The sequence below is a fragment of the Uloborus diversus genome, chromosome 5 (genome assembly GCF_026930045.1).
Source record: "Uloborus diversus isolate 005 chromosome 5, Udiv.v.3.1, whole genome shotgun sequence".
In the NCBI taxonomy this organism is placed as follows: domain Eukaryota; kingdom Metazoa; phylum Arthropoda; class Arachnida; order Araneae; family Uloboridae; genus Uloborus; species Uloborus diversus.
In genome coordinates this window covers 103,038,047-103,059,349 of record NC_072735.1, presented here as the reverse complement: position 1 = coordinate 103,059,349, position 21,303 = coordinate 103,038,047, and the positions used below count along the sequence as shown (strand labels likewise).

At 32.7% G+C, this 21,303-nt stretch overlaps 1 protein-coding gene across 1 annotated transcript in view; it reads right to left on the bottom strand.

The window, feature by feature from the left end:
- LOC129223054 (uncharacterized) overlaps positions 1 to 20,726 on the bottom strand; it is a 149,153-nt gene extending 128,427 nt beyond the window's left edge. The window contains exon 1 of the mRNA XM_054857619.1: positions 20,622 to 20,726. Coding sequence (XP_054713594.1) covers positions 20,622 to 20,726 — 105 coding nt within the window. The remainder of the gene's footprint in view (positions 1 to 20,621) is intronic.
- Between the last annotated feature and the right edge of the window lie 577 nt (positions 20,727 to 21,303).

Here is a 21,303-nt window from a genome sequence, read left to right as displayed (position 1 = left end):
AAAGGAATAAACAAATAAATTAGTAAATGGGAAGTTGGCAGGAAACTGCATTTTAGATCAATGTTTCAGTTTATAGCAAACTTCCAAATCAATGAGGATCTAATACAATTGTGCAGATAATAAATCACATTTTTCATGAAAATCATTAAAAGAAAAAAAAACATGATTTATTGTACATTTTATGTTGTCTTCAATAGTTTGTTTTGAGGGAAACATCCAATTCTGTTTTGGGAAACTTAGGTAAGTAATGGTCTCGTCTATTTCCATCATGCGAATGACCAAACATGGCGTATACGCGAAAAATTCATGATTATAAATAGATTTTTGAATTTGTTGCATAAAAGTAATAATAAATTCAAAATCCTTAAAAAACTACAACTTATATGAAATAGTCAGTTTTTAGCACATTAGCATCTAAAGCAATGAAGATAAGTTTCTAAAGATAAAATTTTGTATTTTTAAAGACAATAATTAAGAATTATCCGTAAAAATGGCACATTTTGCATAATTTTCAACAGTTTGCATTGCAATAAACATTCTATTCTGTTTATGAAAACGTAGGCACTTAAAGAGCCTTGTACGCCAACATCTTCGGAATGACTAAACATGGCGACTGCGCCAAAATTTAAGATATAAATTTCTGAATTTGTAACAAAACAAATTTTAAAATAAAAATCCTTATGAGACTACACAAGTTGAAAAGTTATTAGCACTTTTGCGTCCAAAGCAATGAGGATAAGGTGAATTTTAAATATAAAATTTTTCATTTCTCAAGAAAATGTTTCAAAAAAGAAAAATAAAAACGATTTGCTGCACTTTTCAAGTTATTTTCAATAGTTTTGCAGTTATAAATAAAACATCCAATTCTGCTCCCCTTTTGAAAACTTTGGCACATAACATCTATCTACTTCGATCTTGTGAATAACCAAATATGGCGACTATGTTTCTAGCTGAAATGCTGAAGCACCCATAGCCTTTCCGGTCAAAAAACGATCTTTGAAGAGTTGTATTTCTTTTTTTTCTTCTATTTATTTATTTTTTCTTTGTTTCTTTTTGTTCTTTGGTAAAATTATCTGCAGGCTGCTGAAAAATCTGCAACGCACGTCTCGCGTCTCGCAGTTTCTGCTACCGGGATTATTGTTATTACATAATGTAACTGCCTCACCACAAAAGAGATATCAGCAATAAAATACTAAAAACAATGCATTTCTGGTATGAAAATCACGATTTCATTTACTGTTGAAAAGAAAAGCTGCCGATTTCGATTCAACACATAAAAGCGGTCAAGCAGTACTGTTTAGCGAAGTTCAGATACATGAATTTCCTTATAGGAAATATTTTCCTCGAGAAAACACGAAGTGGAAGTGTGTTCTTTAAAATTTAAACAATGAGCGTCAAGTTAACGAAGCTTTGCAGTTTTCCCCTAAAACATTACTGACATCATTTTTAAGTAGTATGCAATCTAATACTTTTTCATATTTTTTGTAAGAGAATATTTTTCCCATAACGGGAACGATTAATTATTTCACATTTATCATTTTTGTTATTTTTTTACGTACGCTATCAATTTTATTTATTTGTTTATTTTTGTCGATAGAAGAATTAAACGCTTTTCAACATTTTTGACTTAATATTGAAAGGAAACTAAATTTCGCATGTAAAATAGGATAAACTACTCAGCCACAGCTTCATTGTTTCAACATTGAGTCATTCCAAGCCTTATCACACAACTATTTTTGAACATCGGAACAGTAACAATCAATGAAAAAATGTCAGTTTCACAGAAGGTGGTTGTAAAGTTTCGTAGTCAGTTTCTGGCTCTATCTACCTTTTAAATCCGAGCCTAGCAAAAGTCTGAAAATTTTAAGAAATTTTCAGATTATATTAGGAAGTTCTATTAGGAAGGCACATCTAATTTTAAATTAATTTTAACTATACATGAATTGTAAGTGACATTGTTTGTTTTACAAAAATGTACTCAAGAGTTTTTTAGGACAGTGGCATACATCATATTACTGTATCACACTCTGTACTTGCCATTATTTGTAGTTTTACCGGTTGGATGGGGTCCTGAAGACAGCTACAGCTCTGTTTATTTCTTTTTTTTTAAATCCAGACTAGAAGCCGAGCAATCGCTGGTCCAGCACCCTCAGATGTATTGATTTACTTTTAGGACTTTGTGACCATGATATATTAAGCGTCACCTTAATATATCATGGCATAGTCACCTTAAACGAACACAGAGTATCTTCCACTGGCTGGGATTCAATCCGTAACCCTTCGGTTACAAGTCCAATGCTTTTCCAGTCAGGTCATTACGTTCAGACTGATCTGTGGTATATATGATTACTGCAACTCAATGCTACACGGTAAAAAAAAAAAAAAACTTTTACGGTTATTAGAAAATCTCTAGGAAACTTGGCTTCCATAAAGATTTCTAGTAACGATACAGCTCCTTCATAAATAGCGTTACTTGCAGTATCGTTATTTAAGAACACTCAGTCTTGTTATTTAAGAAGAAGCAGTATTGTTAGTTAAGAAGAAGCAGTATCATTATTTAAGAAGAAGCAGTATCATTATTTAAGAAGAAGCAGTATCGTTATAAAAAGAAGCAGTATCGTTATAAAAAGAAGCAGTATCGTTATTTAAGATACAGTGTCATTATTTAAAAAGTAGTATCATTATTTAAAATGCAGTATCGTTACTTAAAAAGAAGCGGCGATGTTATTTAAGAAGAAGCAGTATCGTTACTTTAAAAGAAGCCACATCGTTATTTGAGAAGCAGTATCATTATTTAAGAAGCTGTGTCGTTATTTAATAAGAAGCAGTATGGTTACTACGTTGATTAAGAAGCAGCTATATTGTCACTAGAAACTTGATAGAATCAGTTTCGTAGAAGTTTTACAGTAAACGCGCAGCTTTTTTTTTTTTTTTTATGTATGTATTTTTTACACTGCAGGGCAATGCATCACAATGGTTGTTTTTGCGTCGAAAAGTATTCTGTTTCGAGGACAGATTTCTATCACACATTAAAATCGGTAAAAATATAACATTAATTGTTCTTGTATATCAAAGTCCTGATCTATCAAAACAATATTCAGGCAATTATTCTTCAAGGCACTTAAGCAGTTGATTAAAAATGAATTGATCTGAATTTTAGTGTACGTGAACTTAAAATTATTTCTATTTTCCTTTCTAAAGTTGCGTATTCTTAACAAAGTTTGAAGAATAAAACCCTTTTTCCCAATTATAAGTCAAAGGGGAAATTTTTTTCCGACAACCTTATTTGACTTGCGCTCATATTAAATTATATTGCCACTCTAATTCGTTAACATCAATACGTTTCTATACTGAAGGAGTATTTTACCACCTGATGCACCATTTATAAGGCACGGGAAGCTTTTCCAAGGAGAGGCAAAAAATTAAACAATTATTTTAATTATCTAAAAAAAATATATACAAACTTGAATGCAGTGTATTGTATTTTCTGATTTTGGAAAGCATCTGCATTTCTATAGAAGCCTTCCTGGAGGACTTCTAAAGGGCATAACACTGACAACCGGAACATTTTATAAAAGTCAACATGCTGGTAGAACTCCTAAAAATCCTTCAGCCCGATTATTGCAGACCTCGAAATAACTCCGATATCGTTTCCGATTAGGTCACGCAAAGAATGTGATATCAGACTGGTGACTTAGATCCAATTTCATCTAGGTGACTGGTCGAAATGACGAGGGAGGGAGCTCGACTGGTACGAAGATCGCTCTGCTTACTTCTCGTGCTAACGTTTGTAAGCAAGAACCGGGGATTTTTCTGATTCTGAGACAAGTATTTATTGTTAGCTCATTTGTCAGCTTATTATATATATATATATATATATATATATATATATATATGTATATTTGATTCCGCAGTTCATTTGGTACCAGACTAAAGCTAGGTTAGGCCCCGGGCATTATTACTTTAGAGGCCTTATGATCTGTTGGAATTTCGCCCGTAAACTTTGGTGTTTCAATGAGCTGAAATATGGGAATAAGGCTTATTATTTTTTCTAGGAAAGGAAGGATGGGAGTTTAGGTACTAAATCCCAATAATCCACATAATTATCCAGCAGAACGTCTTTATAAGAAATTTACGTATGTACATTGTGTGAAGAGGAGTAAGGCAATCTATGGTATAGGGGAAACCGGCAAAAGTGGATACCCCGGGCAAAGCGATTTTTGCCTATAACTCCTAAATAATTAGACTGACGGCAGCCGCGTTGTCATAGCCACGGTCTCCTGTTGCCACTCCGTGTGCGGCAAACACGTCGGAACGAGTTCACATAATACAACGCCAGTGAGCGAACAAAGTATGTTTTGGAGAAAAAAATATTAGTTTACAGAAGTTAGTGTTTCATTTATAACTTTAATACTATTTGTGACATGGTCTTTGTTATGAATAGGATTTGATGTACGATTATGTAGCTTTCAACTATCCGTAGATGACGAGTTTAGATGCTCTGTTTTTCTAGTAATTTTTAGTAACCTCAAAAATGTACCTGAAGGGCAAAGCGGATTGGGCAAAGTGAATACCATATTCACTTTGCCCGGTCATGACACGTCAGTTCATTCGAACCTGGAAGTCCTTCAATATTAAGATCTCATGACAATACTACCATTGAAGATCGTCCTTATACTCCCATGGGATCTGAAACAACAGAATTAGTCCAAGGCAATGATGTCACTCAAACTTGAAAGTTCTACGAACTACTACAGTCCTTCCGTTTTACTACCTAATCCTCACCCTGTAAAACCAATAACAACACGTAAATAAAAACTACAGAGATCTACACTCCAGGCAAGTACTCTAGTAAAGGACAATCAAAGACAAAAATTTGAAAAATCAAAAAAGACTTTCATGAAGTAACTAGATGGTGTTTCGACAAAACCTTCTCAGAAGACTATTAAAAAGACGAAGTACCAAAAATACTAATCAAAAATCTCTACTACAAAACACAGGACTGCATACGAGAATGATAAGAAGAAGGAAGAAAAAAAAATTGATGATCTAAGGTGCATTTTCTGTGATGAAATGTTCATTGAAGAAGCTGATCAGCCAATAGAAAACAGGATACAATGTCATATGTGTACTGAGTGGTGTTATAAAGTGTTCAGCATTCGAAAATAGTAATGATTTTGTTTGTAATAACTGCAATGATTAGTATTGTAGCAGAAAAATGTTTTTTTTTTTTTTTTTTTTTAATATGCTCCTAAATTTTGGATATTGACTTTTTTAAAAAAAATATTTGCTTGTTACAATAATCACTGCAATAAATAGAATTGTAGAAAAATGCTTTTTAATATGAGTCTTTAATTTCCGATGCTTATTTTATTCTTAAGTTCAGTTTCTTTGTTTGTAATACAACAACAATTAGCACTGCAGCAAAAAAATGTTTTTAAATGTGTTCCTTTTATTTTCTACGTTTGTTTTATTTCAAAGTTCAATTTCTTTGTTTGCAATAACTACAATAATTAGCATTGTAGAAAAAAAATGTTTTTTGGATGTGTTCCTTTAATTTTCAATGGTTATTTTATTTTTGATGTTTAGTTTCATGACAAATAATGTTGTTGTTCGCTTTGCCCTAGTAACGAATCCACTTTTTACCCGGGGTGTTGGGCAAAGTGGATATTCATGCCATTGTTGAAAACTGGCCTTATATCTAATAGTGTAATTAATATTAAGGACAACAGTTATTGCATTACGCAAGTGCATTAAATGAAGACTGATTATAAACATTTGTTTCAATTTCTAAATTTATAACTAAACGACAATAATCAAGTAAAGCTTGAGGTATTTACGTTACCCGGGTTTCCCCTACATTTTGTGTTCATAATAGCTGATTTTATTTGTAGATTTATGTATGGGTGTAAATTAATAAATTATTTTTTTAAAACCATATTTACTAATCTAGATGATTTAAGAGAACAGGAGTATAAAGTGTTTCAGAAAGGAATAATTTTAGGACTGACAGTTTTCCATGTCACGGTTTGTTAATTTTAGTGCTTGTATAACTTCTCTTCAATAATGATTTTACTTTGGAAAACTAAATCTGCAAAAAATGATTGTTCGAAAATTTTTAAAAAAATTTTTGACTTCAGTTTCTAGTATGGTATTTCTCTATCATTTGTTTTTTTTCTGTTCCAATAATTCCTTCTTCAGGTAAAATTATTCAAACTGTGCATAATTTGGTTCGTTATTGAGGTTTTTGTCGGTGTTACTGGTGAAAAAAAAAAAAAAGCTTTCGTAATCTAAGTAACCGATTTTATTATCGACCATCCTGTTTATTTCAATGTTGCTCATGTGTGGCTGTCACCAGTTAAGCTGGGAGAAGCATCACCCAATAGTGATGATAACAAATCGTCTGATTTTAAATCACCAAAACGTCAATCACGAGGTCATTGTGACATAGGGTCGAGAGACAAGTTACTTGAAGTTTCTGCCTGACCGCCTACAATTCGCATTAATAGTCGCTGAAACGAAGACTGCGAGCGACGAAGCGTGGACATTCCACATCACGGTGAAGATTTAAAACCTCTTTTCAAGGCCAAATCTCGCAACAACAATTTGTCCATCAAGATCCTGCACGATGGTTCAGGATGTTGTTAAGTTTTAGTATCCGTTGCGACTATCCAGCCTGAACAGCTATGGTCAGAGCTAAAAACACAGCCTCAAAAGTCAGAACTTTGTTCATGGGAGTTGAATTAGAAATTCGTCCAGAAGGAAACGAGTCTACTTACCTACATGTCAACATTTATTTTCAAGGCAACCTTCAGTCTCTCTCCTTATTGTTTTAGCTTTTTTAAATTCAAATATATCTTTTTGAGAGATCAAAATAATTTAGCATTAATTTTAAGAGAAAAAAAAAGGCAAACAATAATTCAAAACAAAAAAAAAGTCCGGGAAAGAGATATTGTAATTGATATCTTTTGTGCAAGAAAACACAAAAAAACTTTTTCGAATCCGACTGGTCCCTCAGAAATTTTTTGGGTACAGATAGACCAATAGATACACATATCCGCTGTCTCATTGGTACTACTGTTAACTGAATATTTTTCAAGGTTTATTTAATTATTCGGTTTATTTCTGACTTTTCTTTTGTATTTAATGATATTCTTTTCAATTCATTAAACCTTTCTCTCACTTATTAAATGAATGAATTTCCAACGTGTTAATGCAAAAAAAGGCAAATTACTGCAGACACACGTTTTGGTGTTACAAGGAATTTCGTTTTCAATGCAAAGAAGTGTGAACGTTTTGGATGAAATTTTTGGTAAGCTTTCCTTGGATGATATTTCATCCAAAAGCTCACACTTCTTTGCATTGAAAAAGGAGCTCCTTGTAACCCGAAAACACGTTTCTGCAGTAATTTGCAATTTGTGTGCATTAAAACGTTGATAATTCATTCATTTAATTTTTAAGCAAAGGTATGTATTCGTTACTTCTTCTCTGTACTTATTGTTTTTGAAAACTTTAATACGCTTTATTGCGAGTAATTAGGTGTTCAACCCCTGTAGAAATATCTGCATCAGCATGTATAGTTTCTTCCAACTAAACACGATTTTTTTTAAAATAAAGTTAGTAGCAGCTTTTAAATGCACAAAAAATAACTATAATAAACAATAAAATCTCCTTTTGTAGGTTAATTTATCGGATGTCAGGAGTAAACATGAAATATGAGTAATAAATAAAACATTCCTTTGATTTTTTTTCTGAGAGATAGTTCAAAGTAATGATAAGGCCCCAAATTTAGTTTAAAAACTGCAGCAACCTGTTTAAAAGAAGATAAGGCGCATAAATCTTCAGGAAGTTTTCTCCACATTAAAATTAGAGCATAAGACCTTCCTGAAGTACCTAGCAGCATCAAGTCTCGTCCAAAGGTACGCTTTTTCTTTCTCCTTCTTCTTTTTTTAATTTTGTAGAGAAATCGTGAGTGCCCAAACCCTAATCATGCCTTGACTATACTCGAGTCAAAAGCAATAACCTTTCTAAAATTATATTTTAAAGCAAGGCGATAAATTTTTATCCCCAAATCTGGCTTCCAGACACAATTTCAAGCAACTGAATTTCTCTGACTTTCCAACCTTTTAAAAGCGTGACTAAGTCAACCCGGTACTTGAAATTTTATCTCAAATTTTCGTGCACGCTATATCTTCTCATCTGCACGTAATCGCTAAAAACATTCTCTATTATTCTATGAACTCAAGTGCTCCTTTTGTTCTTTATTTTTCCACGAACCTCTTTACGGCGAAGTTCTCTAGCTAGCTTACATCATCAACAAGTCTGGAACTGGGTAATACGTCTGCAATGGAGTTTAAAACGGTCCTAAAAGACTTATCGTACGTCATTTGTTCAACTAATATATGTTGAGAACATAGCTTACCATATCGTCGTTTGAAAAGAATAGTGACAGAACTCAAAAAATACCGAAAATGAGATTTTTAATTGATAATACTTTTAAAAATATGGTCATTTATATGGAATAAAGACCCAAGTTGTAGATAACAAAGTTGGCGGTAGATGGTAACTTTGATTAAAATCTAATTTGACCTAAATTTGATTAAAATTTGTAGGAACCCTAAATGCTAGCACAATAACTGCATGAAATGAACAAAAAGAATAGTATTAACAATTTTTAAGAAGCATTATAACAATTAGGAGCTATCATGAATGAAACAACAATAAATTATAAATCGTAACAGTTTAAAAAATGGTCTCCTGAAAAAGTTGTGTCACTAATCTTTTCGAGCTGCGATATGAAAATTTATAATTTCTAGTGTTATATTTCATTTAAAGGTTTCAAAATAAAAGCCTGTATGAAGCTTGAAAATCACTGTTATATTTTCAAAAGTTTACGGTAATCCTAGTTGAGAATGACCACATCCCATGCGTCGAGAGATGATGTTTTTCAAATGTTAAAAATATAATTATAGATTCGCAGTGTGTACTTCTCAGACCTTGAAGAGAACAGTTAAAAAGTGAGGCATTGTTTTCGTTATAATCTCTTCATGACACATTTTTAACCAGGGGTGCCACCACCGTAAGATCAAGGGCGCACTCCTTCTTTATATCGCGAAGAGCCTCCCCTCATCAAAAGCAGGCCCTCCAAAAAGGGAAAAATACCCCTTAAAACAACTCCTTTAAATATTTCAATCCCGCTGTCTGAGCCATTCCCCCCCCCCCCCCCCCACGTAGGCATCCCTGTTTTAACCTTGGACGTTATTTTCTATGTTACTTGTGGCAGCCGTGTTTGGTCGAAGTTACATAGAAACTTCTAGTTAGGCGACACTAGTTCCAAACATATATTGTGTTGTCTTTTTGATGAATTTTTAAGCAAAACAAGTCCAAAGACTATAAACTCTTTTGAAAGGTAAAATGATTCGTTAAGTAAACCATTCAAAACATTTTAAAAAAATAAAAAAAGGGTTCATTAAAATGTAATATTAAAGCATGAGGAGCGAATATGTTGACGACGAAAACTATAGTTTTGCGTTTTCGCCTACTTAAAAAAAGCTGCTAAGTGCCATTACAAAGATTGAAGAATTTACAAGAAACTGTCATATGAGTGCTCAAAGTAAAGAATAAAAATATGTTTCCTTTGACAATTATCTCAGCTGCTTTTAACGAAGCGAGACAAAAGAAAAAGTTTAATATTTGCTTTTGGTATGGGTACTAGCTTATATTCAATTATTTGATTAGAAGCCAAACTAAATCAAAATTGTTATTATTTCGTTCTTCATTAATATATTATCAAACATAAAATATTTTGCCATAAAACCGTAAAGATAATTCTTGTGCTTTAAATCACATCTGAAATGCAATTTGTACATTGTTCTTTCTGCACTGCTTCAAAGTAAAAACCAAACATGTAAACTTGTCACAAAATGTAAGTAACAGAAGGCAATAAAGGTGTAAAAAACAGAAAAAAAAATCTCTTAGCCACTTCCGGAAACAAATTTTGCCCTAAAAACCTTTTTTTGTCAAGCTGCATGGAAAAATTAATTTAATCTGAATAAACAACTGAACAGAGTTCGTTGCCAGATACGTACTTTAAATGACCATTTTTTCAAAAATAAATTCAGCATAAATTTAACATAAACACAAAAGCAAAACCGCAATTAAAAAACTTCCAAACAAATATCAAAAAGAAATAACTTGAACCTTGAAGCGTGATTTTTTTAAAATTTATTGTTTTTTACTTATGTTTATTTGTATTTTATTTATTTATTTAGTGTTTTTATTTATTCATTTATTTTTTTGTAAAAGTAAACAAAAGTTTGATGAAGGAAATGCATTTCTTACTGTGACGCCCACAAAATGGATTTATTCGAAGTAATTGAAAAAAAAAAAAAAAAGATCAAAACATCCGGGGATCTTTTCTTGTTTTCCATTTTCTACTTTTCAAAAATAAACAGAAATGCTATTAATATGATCTTGACAAACATTTTTCTTCACTTCCACATGCCACAGTTCATCGACCAAGCACTTCCGTGAAGGTCCGTTTTCAGACCATATCAATTTTCTCTAATTTTTGTACAGAAGTGGAAGAAAATTAGATGCACTAGGGCACTTGGAAACGTATTGAGAACTGAAAATATGAATTCCTCGCAGAGAGGCGAATACGAAAGCACATTAATCATCGTACAACAGAAAATTAGTGGAATGCTTTCCAAAACCAAAAAGCAATGTCCAAAAAAAGTAAAACACTGTTATTATATTGCGTACGTACTATATTCATTGTGTTGACTACTTTATACCAGGGCTGCGGAGACGAAATCGGAGGCTTTAAAATTTCTGCAGTCGGAGTCAATCATTTTCCTTTTAACTCCGCAGTCCTGCTTTAAGCACAAGGGTAGGATCACAGCAGGAAGGGGCGGAGGGTTAACTAACCCCTTCAGACGTTTTAAGCAATTTTGTAATTCCCAGTATGTTAATATGTACTACAGGTGTAAGGACAGTATGACCAAATATATCCCAAAAGAAAATGCTTGCTTGTTATAATCACAAAAGCACTTACTCCTCCAAGAAAAAGAGAATCTGAAGTTATGGCAAAACCTTTGAAAACCAAAGCAAACTTAGTAAAACGAATGAGCATACAAACGCACATGCAGGTTTATGACGAAGCTCGTGAAAATGGATGCAGGAGTGGTGTAAATGAAAGATTAGTAGTCCGTACGGTAGGTTGAAAAAAAAAAAAACACTTGTCAAATACACTTGTCAAGATTCTGGTGCGGTTTAAATTAAAATTTAGGTGGAAAATTTGAATGGAATATTTTTCATGAATGCAAAACTCTCTAAGGAAGTAAAGAATGCTGTTTTGTGCATTCATGCAGGGAAATATAGTGTAGTAACTATAGTGTCGTGGATAAAATTCGCGTAAAGAGCTTGGATAACCTGTATTCAAATTGGAAATTTTTATGTTCGGAAGCTCAAATGCAAAAGCATTGAATAGTGTTTTCTGATAGGAGCGTACACTATGAGCAAAATATTGAAAACTATCCTTTTGCAGTTTTCGCCCGATATATTAAGGAGTCACAATACCTTTCCAACATTTTTTTTATTTTAATTGAAGTAAATTTCATTTTTTTTTTTTTGAAACCATAACCTGCATACTTATATTTTGTAATCAATAATTTATTTTCAAAATTTTAAATATTGCCAACTTCTTTATAAAATTCAAAAGATTTAGGAAACTTTCAATTTTTTAAAATCCCTAAGGCTTTTTTGTTTTTGCACTAATTAAAAAAAACTTTTTTGCTAAACGATCACAATAATCCTCGCTAAAAATATGTGCATTCATTTGCTTATGTGTTTATTAGAAAATTTTCTGTGATTAATTATGTAAAAAATCATATTTTTTAAAAAACATTTTGGTTTTTAAAGGTATAACATGCTCTAAACAATAGAGTAATTTATAAAATGCTTATCTAATGCAGTTTTGTTAAATATACTATCTTAATTCCAAAAAGTGTTACTTTAAAGCTGTATCTTTATTCGAAAAAAATCCTTAGGGATTCTCATGACATGAAAACGAAAAAAAAAAAAACGATCATCGAGAAAAAGCAATTTAAAGTTTTTCTTTTGCATAAGAACACAAAGCAAGCATGACCTCAAACCATTCATAACGTTTTGAATATTTGAACTGAAGCAATGAAACTTTATCCCTGTGTTTGGAATCGTGTTTAGTTTTGAAATAAACAATAAAAAAATTTTTTGATCGTTTGATACTTTCTGAGGTATTGTAACCCCTTAAACTTCTTGCCAGCCGGACTACGCTCACTCAATGTTGAACTCTATAGAACATAAACGGAATTTTCAGGAAGGAAAAGATGAGCATCATTTGTCCCTGCGATTTTAGATGATCATAAAGTAGAAAATTAAACTGAACTAACTTCCTAATGAGTTACAATTTCAGAGATTTTGAATATAATGCGTGTATGAAGTGTCATGACTAAAACATTTTTTAAGTTACTATAGTTTGGGTAAGCCTAATCCGGCAGTGTCTTAATGCTGTGATTAGAATCTGCGTAGCTTTCACGAAGTTGCCAGGTTAGGTTTGCCCTACTATAGTGAAGTACAAGGAGTGAGGGCAATGGTTTTCTGATACTATGGATAGTGGAATAATTATATGAGAACATTACTGCAGGAATATTCAGAGATTGGGAAGAATTTTCATTCTAAATCATCAAATAAAAGCTTTTAGAGAGAAAAAAAATTGTTTTTTTCTTTAATTAATTATGATATTTCACAGATTTATCAAAATACGTATGCAATTTAACCCAAACAAAAGGATAGCATAATATGTTGAAGTAAAAAAAAACGTAACTACACATAATTTGCAAACATCACCTGTTAAGCAGAAACTAAACTCATTTTCTTTCTCATCACAAAAAAAGACAAGAGATAATCGTATAATCTCGTATCAAAATGTGTGTTCTTTTGTGTTGTACAGAATACTATGAGCTTTTAAAAAAATTATTGTTTTGTTTTTAAGGGCGATTTCCTTTAGTGTTAAAAATAAAACTGCAGATAGGGAAAAATTCAAAGTATTTTTCTCCATCATTCGCTATCTTTTAGCATGATATCTTATAACTACCATTCGGAGGTACCGCATGGCGCAGTATAGGAGATCGTCGACCGTCCATGGTTGGTGCATTATGTGCCTGGGAAGATCCCCACCGGGCGCAAGCTCAGCTTGAAGTTCTTCCTTTTATGTGTGAATCTGACCCTACTTGAAACAGATCAGGTATCACTGGTATGCCGTGGTTCCACATTTGAAAATCCAAAATGCCATTATTAATGATACATAAGATGAATTGGGACATGCACCGCAAGTGTTTTTGACAGATTTTAGAGTCTAATAAAAGGTGCGTGGAAAAAAGTGACTTTTTTGGTTTAATGGAATACATTGCTGGCTTAACAAAGTATAACACCTAAATTCTTTATTACAATTACACAAAAAAAGCAGTAATATTAGAGTTCAACTTTGATAATTTGAGAATCCATTAAAACTCATATTACATCTCTTTACACTCTAGATAACTGACTGCGTGGAGAATAGTCGATAGTTAAAGACTAAATTAATGTAACCGTTTTATCCTTAACACTAGAAAAGCTTAAAATTTTTACGCAACAGGCGCTTGCTTCAAGATAGTAAGTCGGCATGATTGGGTATCAAATAATTTGAGTTTGACTTGAAAAAGTACTTTCGGAGGACTTCCCAAAAGATAAAAAACTTTTCTACTTCTGTTTGATGACAATGCTCGAAATAATTTTCTGACAGTCAAGTTCGATGGGAGAAGAGGTTCGGCAAACTTTCTCCGGACACATTTCAAAATCGAAGTCTTAGTTAAACGTGATACTAAATTATCTTTGGTGATGTTAGTAGAAGATATGGAGTTCATTTACTTCTCCGAAGTAATTTTCCGAAAATCTCGAACACGCCGATTCAGACGATCTTTGATGATTCGTCCCAGAAATGATTTAGAGGTTAACTACGATATGCTTGTGACCAAGATGTGCAAACCCGAATACGTGGAAAAGGATAAGTAATGAAAATCAATCGATCTTCCCATGAAAAAATTCTGGATCCACCAAGTCTGGATCTCAGAGTTCAAAATGAGAAACGACTTTTAGAAGTTTTACACTTCCATATTTTTGATTTAGATTCCACTTTTCCAGATTAAAAAAAGAAAAAACTATTTACCATTCACAAATGATCGTAAAACATTGTCTGCAGGTAAAATATGTTGTAAAGGACCACCTGGTTACAAAAACTCAAATTTGATAAGAAGTGCAGATACAGTAAGACCTGTAAAGTTGACTACCTGTTTAAGTTGACAACTAAAGTTGGGCCCAACAAATGGGCACAGGTCTCATTGTACGATTTTTATCTTTAGCACGGCAGAACACTCCTAAAACGTTGAACGGCATCTACAACTCGCCCTAGAACCGTCATCATCTTTGACATAATGTGATTAATGTCATATCAATCATTGATATGGCACAGTTTTCAACATTAAAGACGCAGTTGGCAGAAGCCGTGTATAAAAGTGTAGTGGTGAAACATTTTATTAAAATTAACTCTTAATTAACTCCCTTCAAGTAATGGAGAAAAACAAATATCTGAAACTGGAATAGCACTTGTGTCTGCCACTGGCGTGATATTTTTTTAGGATAACACCTGAGCGATCTTATTTTTGAAGTTCAAAATATTTTTTTAAGTGTCATAAGAGCGATCTTAGAAAAGTTGAATGGGATCTACAAATAACCTTAGAATATAAACCAGTAGTTTACTGGTCAAGGTTATATCTATCACTGCTGCACCACTGCTTTTAACATAAGAAGGAGCAATTGCCAGAAACAGTGCCGAAAGGGCTGCATTAAAACGTTGTATTAAAATTAACCTCGAAATATTTCTTTTCGAGTGAAAAAGAAGAAGCTATCGGAAAATGTGAAATAGCTCGTGCATCTGCCACTGCCACGAAAAAAAATTTTTGGACACCTGAACGCTCTAATTTTTGATGTTCAAAATATTTTTCTGCCTGTCATAAAAGCTCTCCCAGAAAAGTTGAATGGCATCTACAAATCACTTTAGAATATAAATAAGCCATCCAGTGATCAAGGTTATATTTACCATTGATACAGCACAGCCTTAAACATCAGAAATGGCAATTGCCAGAAGCAGTGCCGAAAAGGCCTGTGGTAAAACATAGTATTGAAATTAACCTTGAATTACTTCTTTCAAGTAAAAAAGAAGAAACTATCGGAAACTGTGTGTGGAATAGCTCGTGCATCTGCTATGCAAGATTTTTTTTTTCCTCTTTGGATAACACCTGTGCGTTCTGATTTTTGCATTCTTGTCCAGTGAACACCCGTGACTTCGGAAGCAAATCAGACATTTCCATGCAAAGGAGCAACTTCCTCGTAGACGGTTTCGATATCAAACTCTTTTGGCGTTTTTCCGTGCCTTAGGCAAATTCATTGACGTTGTGTTTGCTTATGTAGTTCATTATTATTGACACTTAGGCGGGATTGTTTCCTATTTTAGAGCAAACAATTTTTAGAAAATGATGTCCGTTAGTTCTAACTCTGGCACGTTACGACTTGTTGCAAATAATAGTAATAAAAGAGTCGAAAACTTTTTTTTTTTGCGAGCAAACGATTCTTTTTCTTTAATAGTGTCTGTCTTGATGCTCTTAAAACAAATGCCCTGAATATTCGTTGGCCGTGAAAGCCTGAAGAGATATTTTATATGTTTACATATCTGTACTACTAGAGCGAATATTTCATGAAATGCAATACAAACCATTTTTATTATTATTACTATTTTCACTGACCAACTGATCTGTATGTCGTTATTCGAAATCCATTAGAGGAAGAAGTTACAGAAAAACAAACTTTTTTGCGTTTTCAGTGTCGCTCGAAGGGACAATGTCTTTTCATAGCATTTTTTTTTAACCTGAATGACAAAATAATATCTATAATTTTAGGCATTGTTAATATGCTTTTAATTGTTATTGTCATAAACTGGGAGAATTTTATAACTAATAAAATGCCTTTATCAGCGCATAATGAAAGGTGTTTCAAAGTATGAATAACCTCACTGGGATAACTTATTACATTCTAAAAATCACAGCATTTTTGCATTCATAAAAGATTCTTTGTAACCCCGAAGCACGTGTACCTATTCTTGTTTTTGTAAGTTTTTTTATTGAAACAGTCATCAAAATTGGTACATGAACGGTCTACACTAAATTATTTTTCCTTAAAAGCACAGACTTTTTAAAAAATGCTAATCGTAAGGAAGATCGTGGTTTGAACACAAATATACAAGCAAGACTAGAGACTGTCAAACTATCGGTTTAACAATTGGTTAATTAATCACTGCATGTTTGTTTTATTGCTAAATTCTTGGTTACATCCCAACTCTTTAACTCAATTATGAAACGGAAAATTCATTGCAGAGTTGAGAAAGAAAATTAAAATAGTTTTTCTGTACCCAAAGCATTTAAAGTATCATTTCAGGTAAAAAGTAAAGCGGATTTCTTATACCGATAGAAAGGGCAGTTTCTTCATCTCAGAACGTTGTTTAAAATCAAAACCAAAAAACGAAAATGTTTTCTGCCGCAACTCAGATAAAATCCATCAAAAGAAAAGTTGTTTTGATAATGAACATTAAGATAAAGATTCTTGTTACCTATCTAAGGGTGAAAAAATGGGGAAAAAAATCTGAATGTGCCAGAAAGCATATCGGGTCTTCAAACAGGGGATTGCATTGTTTAAAAGTTTAACTGACTTTTTAGACAAGCACAATCGTTTGTGTTTACAGGAGAAATGCTCAAATATGTTTATATAACTAATTACTTATTGCGTTTAGTATTTGTTTAAAATTTTCCGAATAAAACAATTTTCAGAAAAGTAAGACGTGTTGCGAAAGATTTTTAAAATGATTTTTTTCAGGGCGAAACCGATAAAATTATCATTAATGCAACAACGTAAAGAATTTTTCTCTCACATTGTCCTCACATTTAAAAAATTAATAGAAATATTTACAAACCAAAATACGTGGTTCGTCACGCTTTTACAGTTTTATAAGAAATACTGGAAGTAAACCGTTTGCTAGTAAAAACGATGCTAGCAGCCGGTGTACTAAAAATCTATGTGCTTGCTTCTGTTATATGACAACCAGGAATTTTTTTTTTAAAAATGTGCCGTTGGTTTTGATGAAGGCAAAATGAAGACGTACTTAATCCTGTTTGCTATTTGTTTAAATTGTTCCTATTGTTTTCTAATTTTAGCAAGCACCTAAATATTAGAAAACTAATATATGTGCTCTGAGATTCATGAAAATATTCAAACACAATATTTTTTTCTAGAATGAACTAATCACGTAGACAGTAATTCATCTATTTTCCTGATGTTTTCAATTCGGGTTAAAAGTATGACGAAGTGCTATTTTCAAATAAAGTCAAAATAAAGTAAAACATACAATTGCTTGAAAACTTAATAACACTTTCTTGATAGATTTCAAAATCAAGATTTTTTTTAAAAAAATGATGTTTTGCATTTGCAACGAAAAAAAAGAGAGAGAGAACCAATACTATCTGTTTTTCAAGGAACAATCTTAAAAAATTGTTGCATCACCGCCAAGAAATGATATCGTGGTTTTGATCAATGGAAAGTCCCTTTTTTACTGCGATAAACCAACACGAATGTGAATCTTCAAAACTTTCTCATAGGAAAGTTATGCTCCAGAAATATTTTTCAGGCAGAACAAAATTTTATCTGTGTACTCGACTAACAAATTTTGAAGATGCGACCAAAACCAAGAGTAGTTTAACGTGCAGTTTATTGATTGATGCGGTCTGATGGTTTCACGTGCAGCAAATGATTCACACGGCTTCGATAAATGCTTCCTAACTTCTCTATCTCGAGGACTGATTTGAGTAGCAGAAATTAACTTTTTAGCTGTTTTACTTACGTTTTACCCGATTTTCGCACACGCTGATAAATTCAAAAATCTGCCAAAACATATCGTCGTCTGAGATCAACAGTAAGAAATCTTAGTGTTATTTTATTTTTGGGATTAGATTGCTTGCTTTTGCTCTGAGGCGACGATGTACAATTGCAATAAATTCGATATATAAGGTCTCTAACAGTTGAGTCGGTGTGTAGTGAGTGGATGCACATATCGTCGTTGCATCTCCAAACTCGAGATCTGCAATAATATTCCCCATTTTTTCATTGAATCCAGAGCAATTTTACATTGCGTATTGGTCCCAAAAATTCGTTATGTGAAAATGGATTCGCTGACAGAAAAATTCTAACCCCGCTATGTGATTATAAACATGCGAAATATCATCGCAATATATTGCGAAAACAAGTGCCAAAGCTTATAGTTTCAGGAATTATTTTATAGTTAAAGGAATTACAGTTTTGTTTCTATGGTAATGCAGTACTGGTAAATTTCACAACTTTTGGAGATTATTTCCTTCGAGATACGGTAAAAAGTTCAATTTGTATACATGTGAGTTTGGTGCATCAGTGTAGTTGTTGGTTCTACGTAACATGAAGTGCTATTTAGAGTAGCTTTTTCTAAGTGCCTATTTAAATCAGTTTTAAAGAAAAGTTTCACCTCCTTGTTTTGAACAAATCTTTTAATTCGAAAGGGGAACATCACTATTTTTGATATCGTTTGTCTCTTTCAAAATGGGAATATTTTTCAGCTTTAATTTATTGCTTTTTATAACATTTTAAACAACAGTCAAAAGTCGTTTTGGGCAAAGTAAACTGTATCAAAATTACCTTCTGAAACAAAATAATAAAATTTTCGAACAAGCTTTCAAAAGTCAGTTTTTTCTTTCAAATATATGTTACCTTTTCGAAAGAATTCATTTAAATCCATTTTGCAGAAAACAGATCTCAAAGTTTTGTAGTTAATTAAAAAAAAATACTTTGAAACAATTTTGAGAGCAAGAAAAAAAAAACCAACAATAATATGTTATTCAACTCTTATTCACGTTATGTTTTTAACATAAAAATTTAAAAGCAGAGAAAAATTTATAAATATATGTGTAAAAAAACGTAGAATTAATAAAATATTAATTGAAAAATATATACATATTGAAAAAATAATAAAAGAAACTGAATCATAATTAATTTTTCGTTTCTCGTGGTGAACTTTAATCGTAAAGAAGATTATTCCAGCAGAAGCTGAGCTACATGTGAACTGTTATCGAATTTTAAGACCGAAGAAAAGAAGGATGGTTTAGTATATACCAAAAAAGAAACTCGCTATTTAGATGTTCATGTTGTCTTGTTATCACAAGTTCACAATCTAGAAAAAATCTTCATTACTGGCAGAAAATTTATGAAGTAATAATCCCTGTGATAAATCTTTTTTTTTTTGTTTTTTGTTTTTTGTGGATCATTGAAATCCAAAGGAAAGTGCAGAGAAACAGTGTTTCAAATTTATATTGGATTAGTTCAAACTATTTGGTTTAAGTATATGTAAATGCAAAATAAATTAAGTACACGTGAAATGCATGATCATTACGATTTCTTCTAATGCAAAACAAATTAGAAGATTCGAGTGCAGATAAAGTATTCGAAAAAATATTGATGTGTGCGTAGAACTTCTGTAAAAAATAATTTGAACAATGTATTATAAATGCAATATCGTTGGCCTTCTGGTTAAAAAAAAAAAAGAAAAAAAAAAACCCCTCACGAGTCACTGCGAGGAATTAGACTTTACAGTTAGTTATTTCGGTTTGTAAACCAGTTATACGGTGTAAAATTTACAGGAATGAACTTACTGTTAAAGTTAGGGGTCTGTAAATTGATTTTTGCTATTTTTCGCAGTGAATTGAAAGTTAAAATTGACAATGTTTCAAAACTGGAGTTTGGACTATGGGACTCTTGCAACAACGCTGACGATGTAATAAGTATTAATTACTCTATTGTTTGCATTTTTCTATTACAGTAGTCTCCAGAACTTATTTAGCTTAATGGTCAAATTCTTAGAAATATAATTAATGCAATGAAATTAGATTTGGGGACACAATAGAAAGAATCGTTACTTGTTGCATAATTATCCTGCTCACTACTCTGCAAAGCTATCCATGGTCTCTCCACATGCGCTCTCAGACAGGGAGTTACATTAACTCATGCATATCAGAGTACAAGACTGCATCGTCTGTAATTATGTTTTGATTAAGGGCTAAAGCTCTTAAGGGAGATTGCAGAACTGAAAATTGGGACTTCGTTCTTTTTCGAAGATCGTTAAACGCCAAAGCTCGCAGCATTTCGTAAGGTGGTTCTCATCGTTACGGCAGGTAAGTGTTTTCCTGACCTATAATTTTTCTTATTCCACAAACATAAACATCTCACATGCCAAACCAAAACTGTGGCTTCATATTGTACCAACTGAAAAGATTTTGACTTTCTTTTTATTTCTATTTCTTCCGGGTCAGCAAAGCGCGCACATTGCTCACAAATCATTTTATGGTAATATCAAGAGCCGAACTCTTGAGTTCCTTTTTATTTTAGTTCGAAGGTTCTATTGTTTCTGATGTCTTTACGCAACCGGGTTCTTTTGCTTCCCGATTGTTTGGGTCAGCAGATGATGTATTTCCGTCATGGCCAGCTTCTACAGTTGAGAAGGAATGTTGAGGACATATTTCCATGGTACGGATTAGTAATGTGAGAGATTCAGAACAGCAAACGAGCAGCAGCTATATATTCGATATTCTAATGTCTCTTTCTCATACTATGTAAAACAAATTCCGCTTTTTTGCATAGATGTTGCGATTTTTATAGAATAAGTTCTCGTTGTACTTGCGATATACCAGACAGCCCGGATATCACATTCTGAGACTGCAGCTTCCTTCTTATTGGAACTACTCAGTCAGGAATAGTGAATAAACTAGGTGGAGGCCGATGTCATCTCATTGAAGCTTACTGTCCCAACAAACTGGTAGATAAAGTGAATTTATCTCACCAGCGAGTGTCCGCAGCATGGTGCAGTTTGACTCGTAAATTGAAGGCAAAGCTTGGGCATTTAGCAGTAAGTTACCACCTCCATCTCGCTTATTCACTATTCCTGACTGAGGAGGTCTAATAAGAACGAAACCGCAGTCTCAGGATGTGATAACCGGGCTGTCTGGTATATTTTATGTAGTTCTGGGGCCGAAGCCCTGGCTTTAAGGCAGTAACTTACTGCTAAATTATCGTTGTGTTCGCTTACGTATAAGAGAAAAAAAA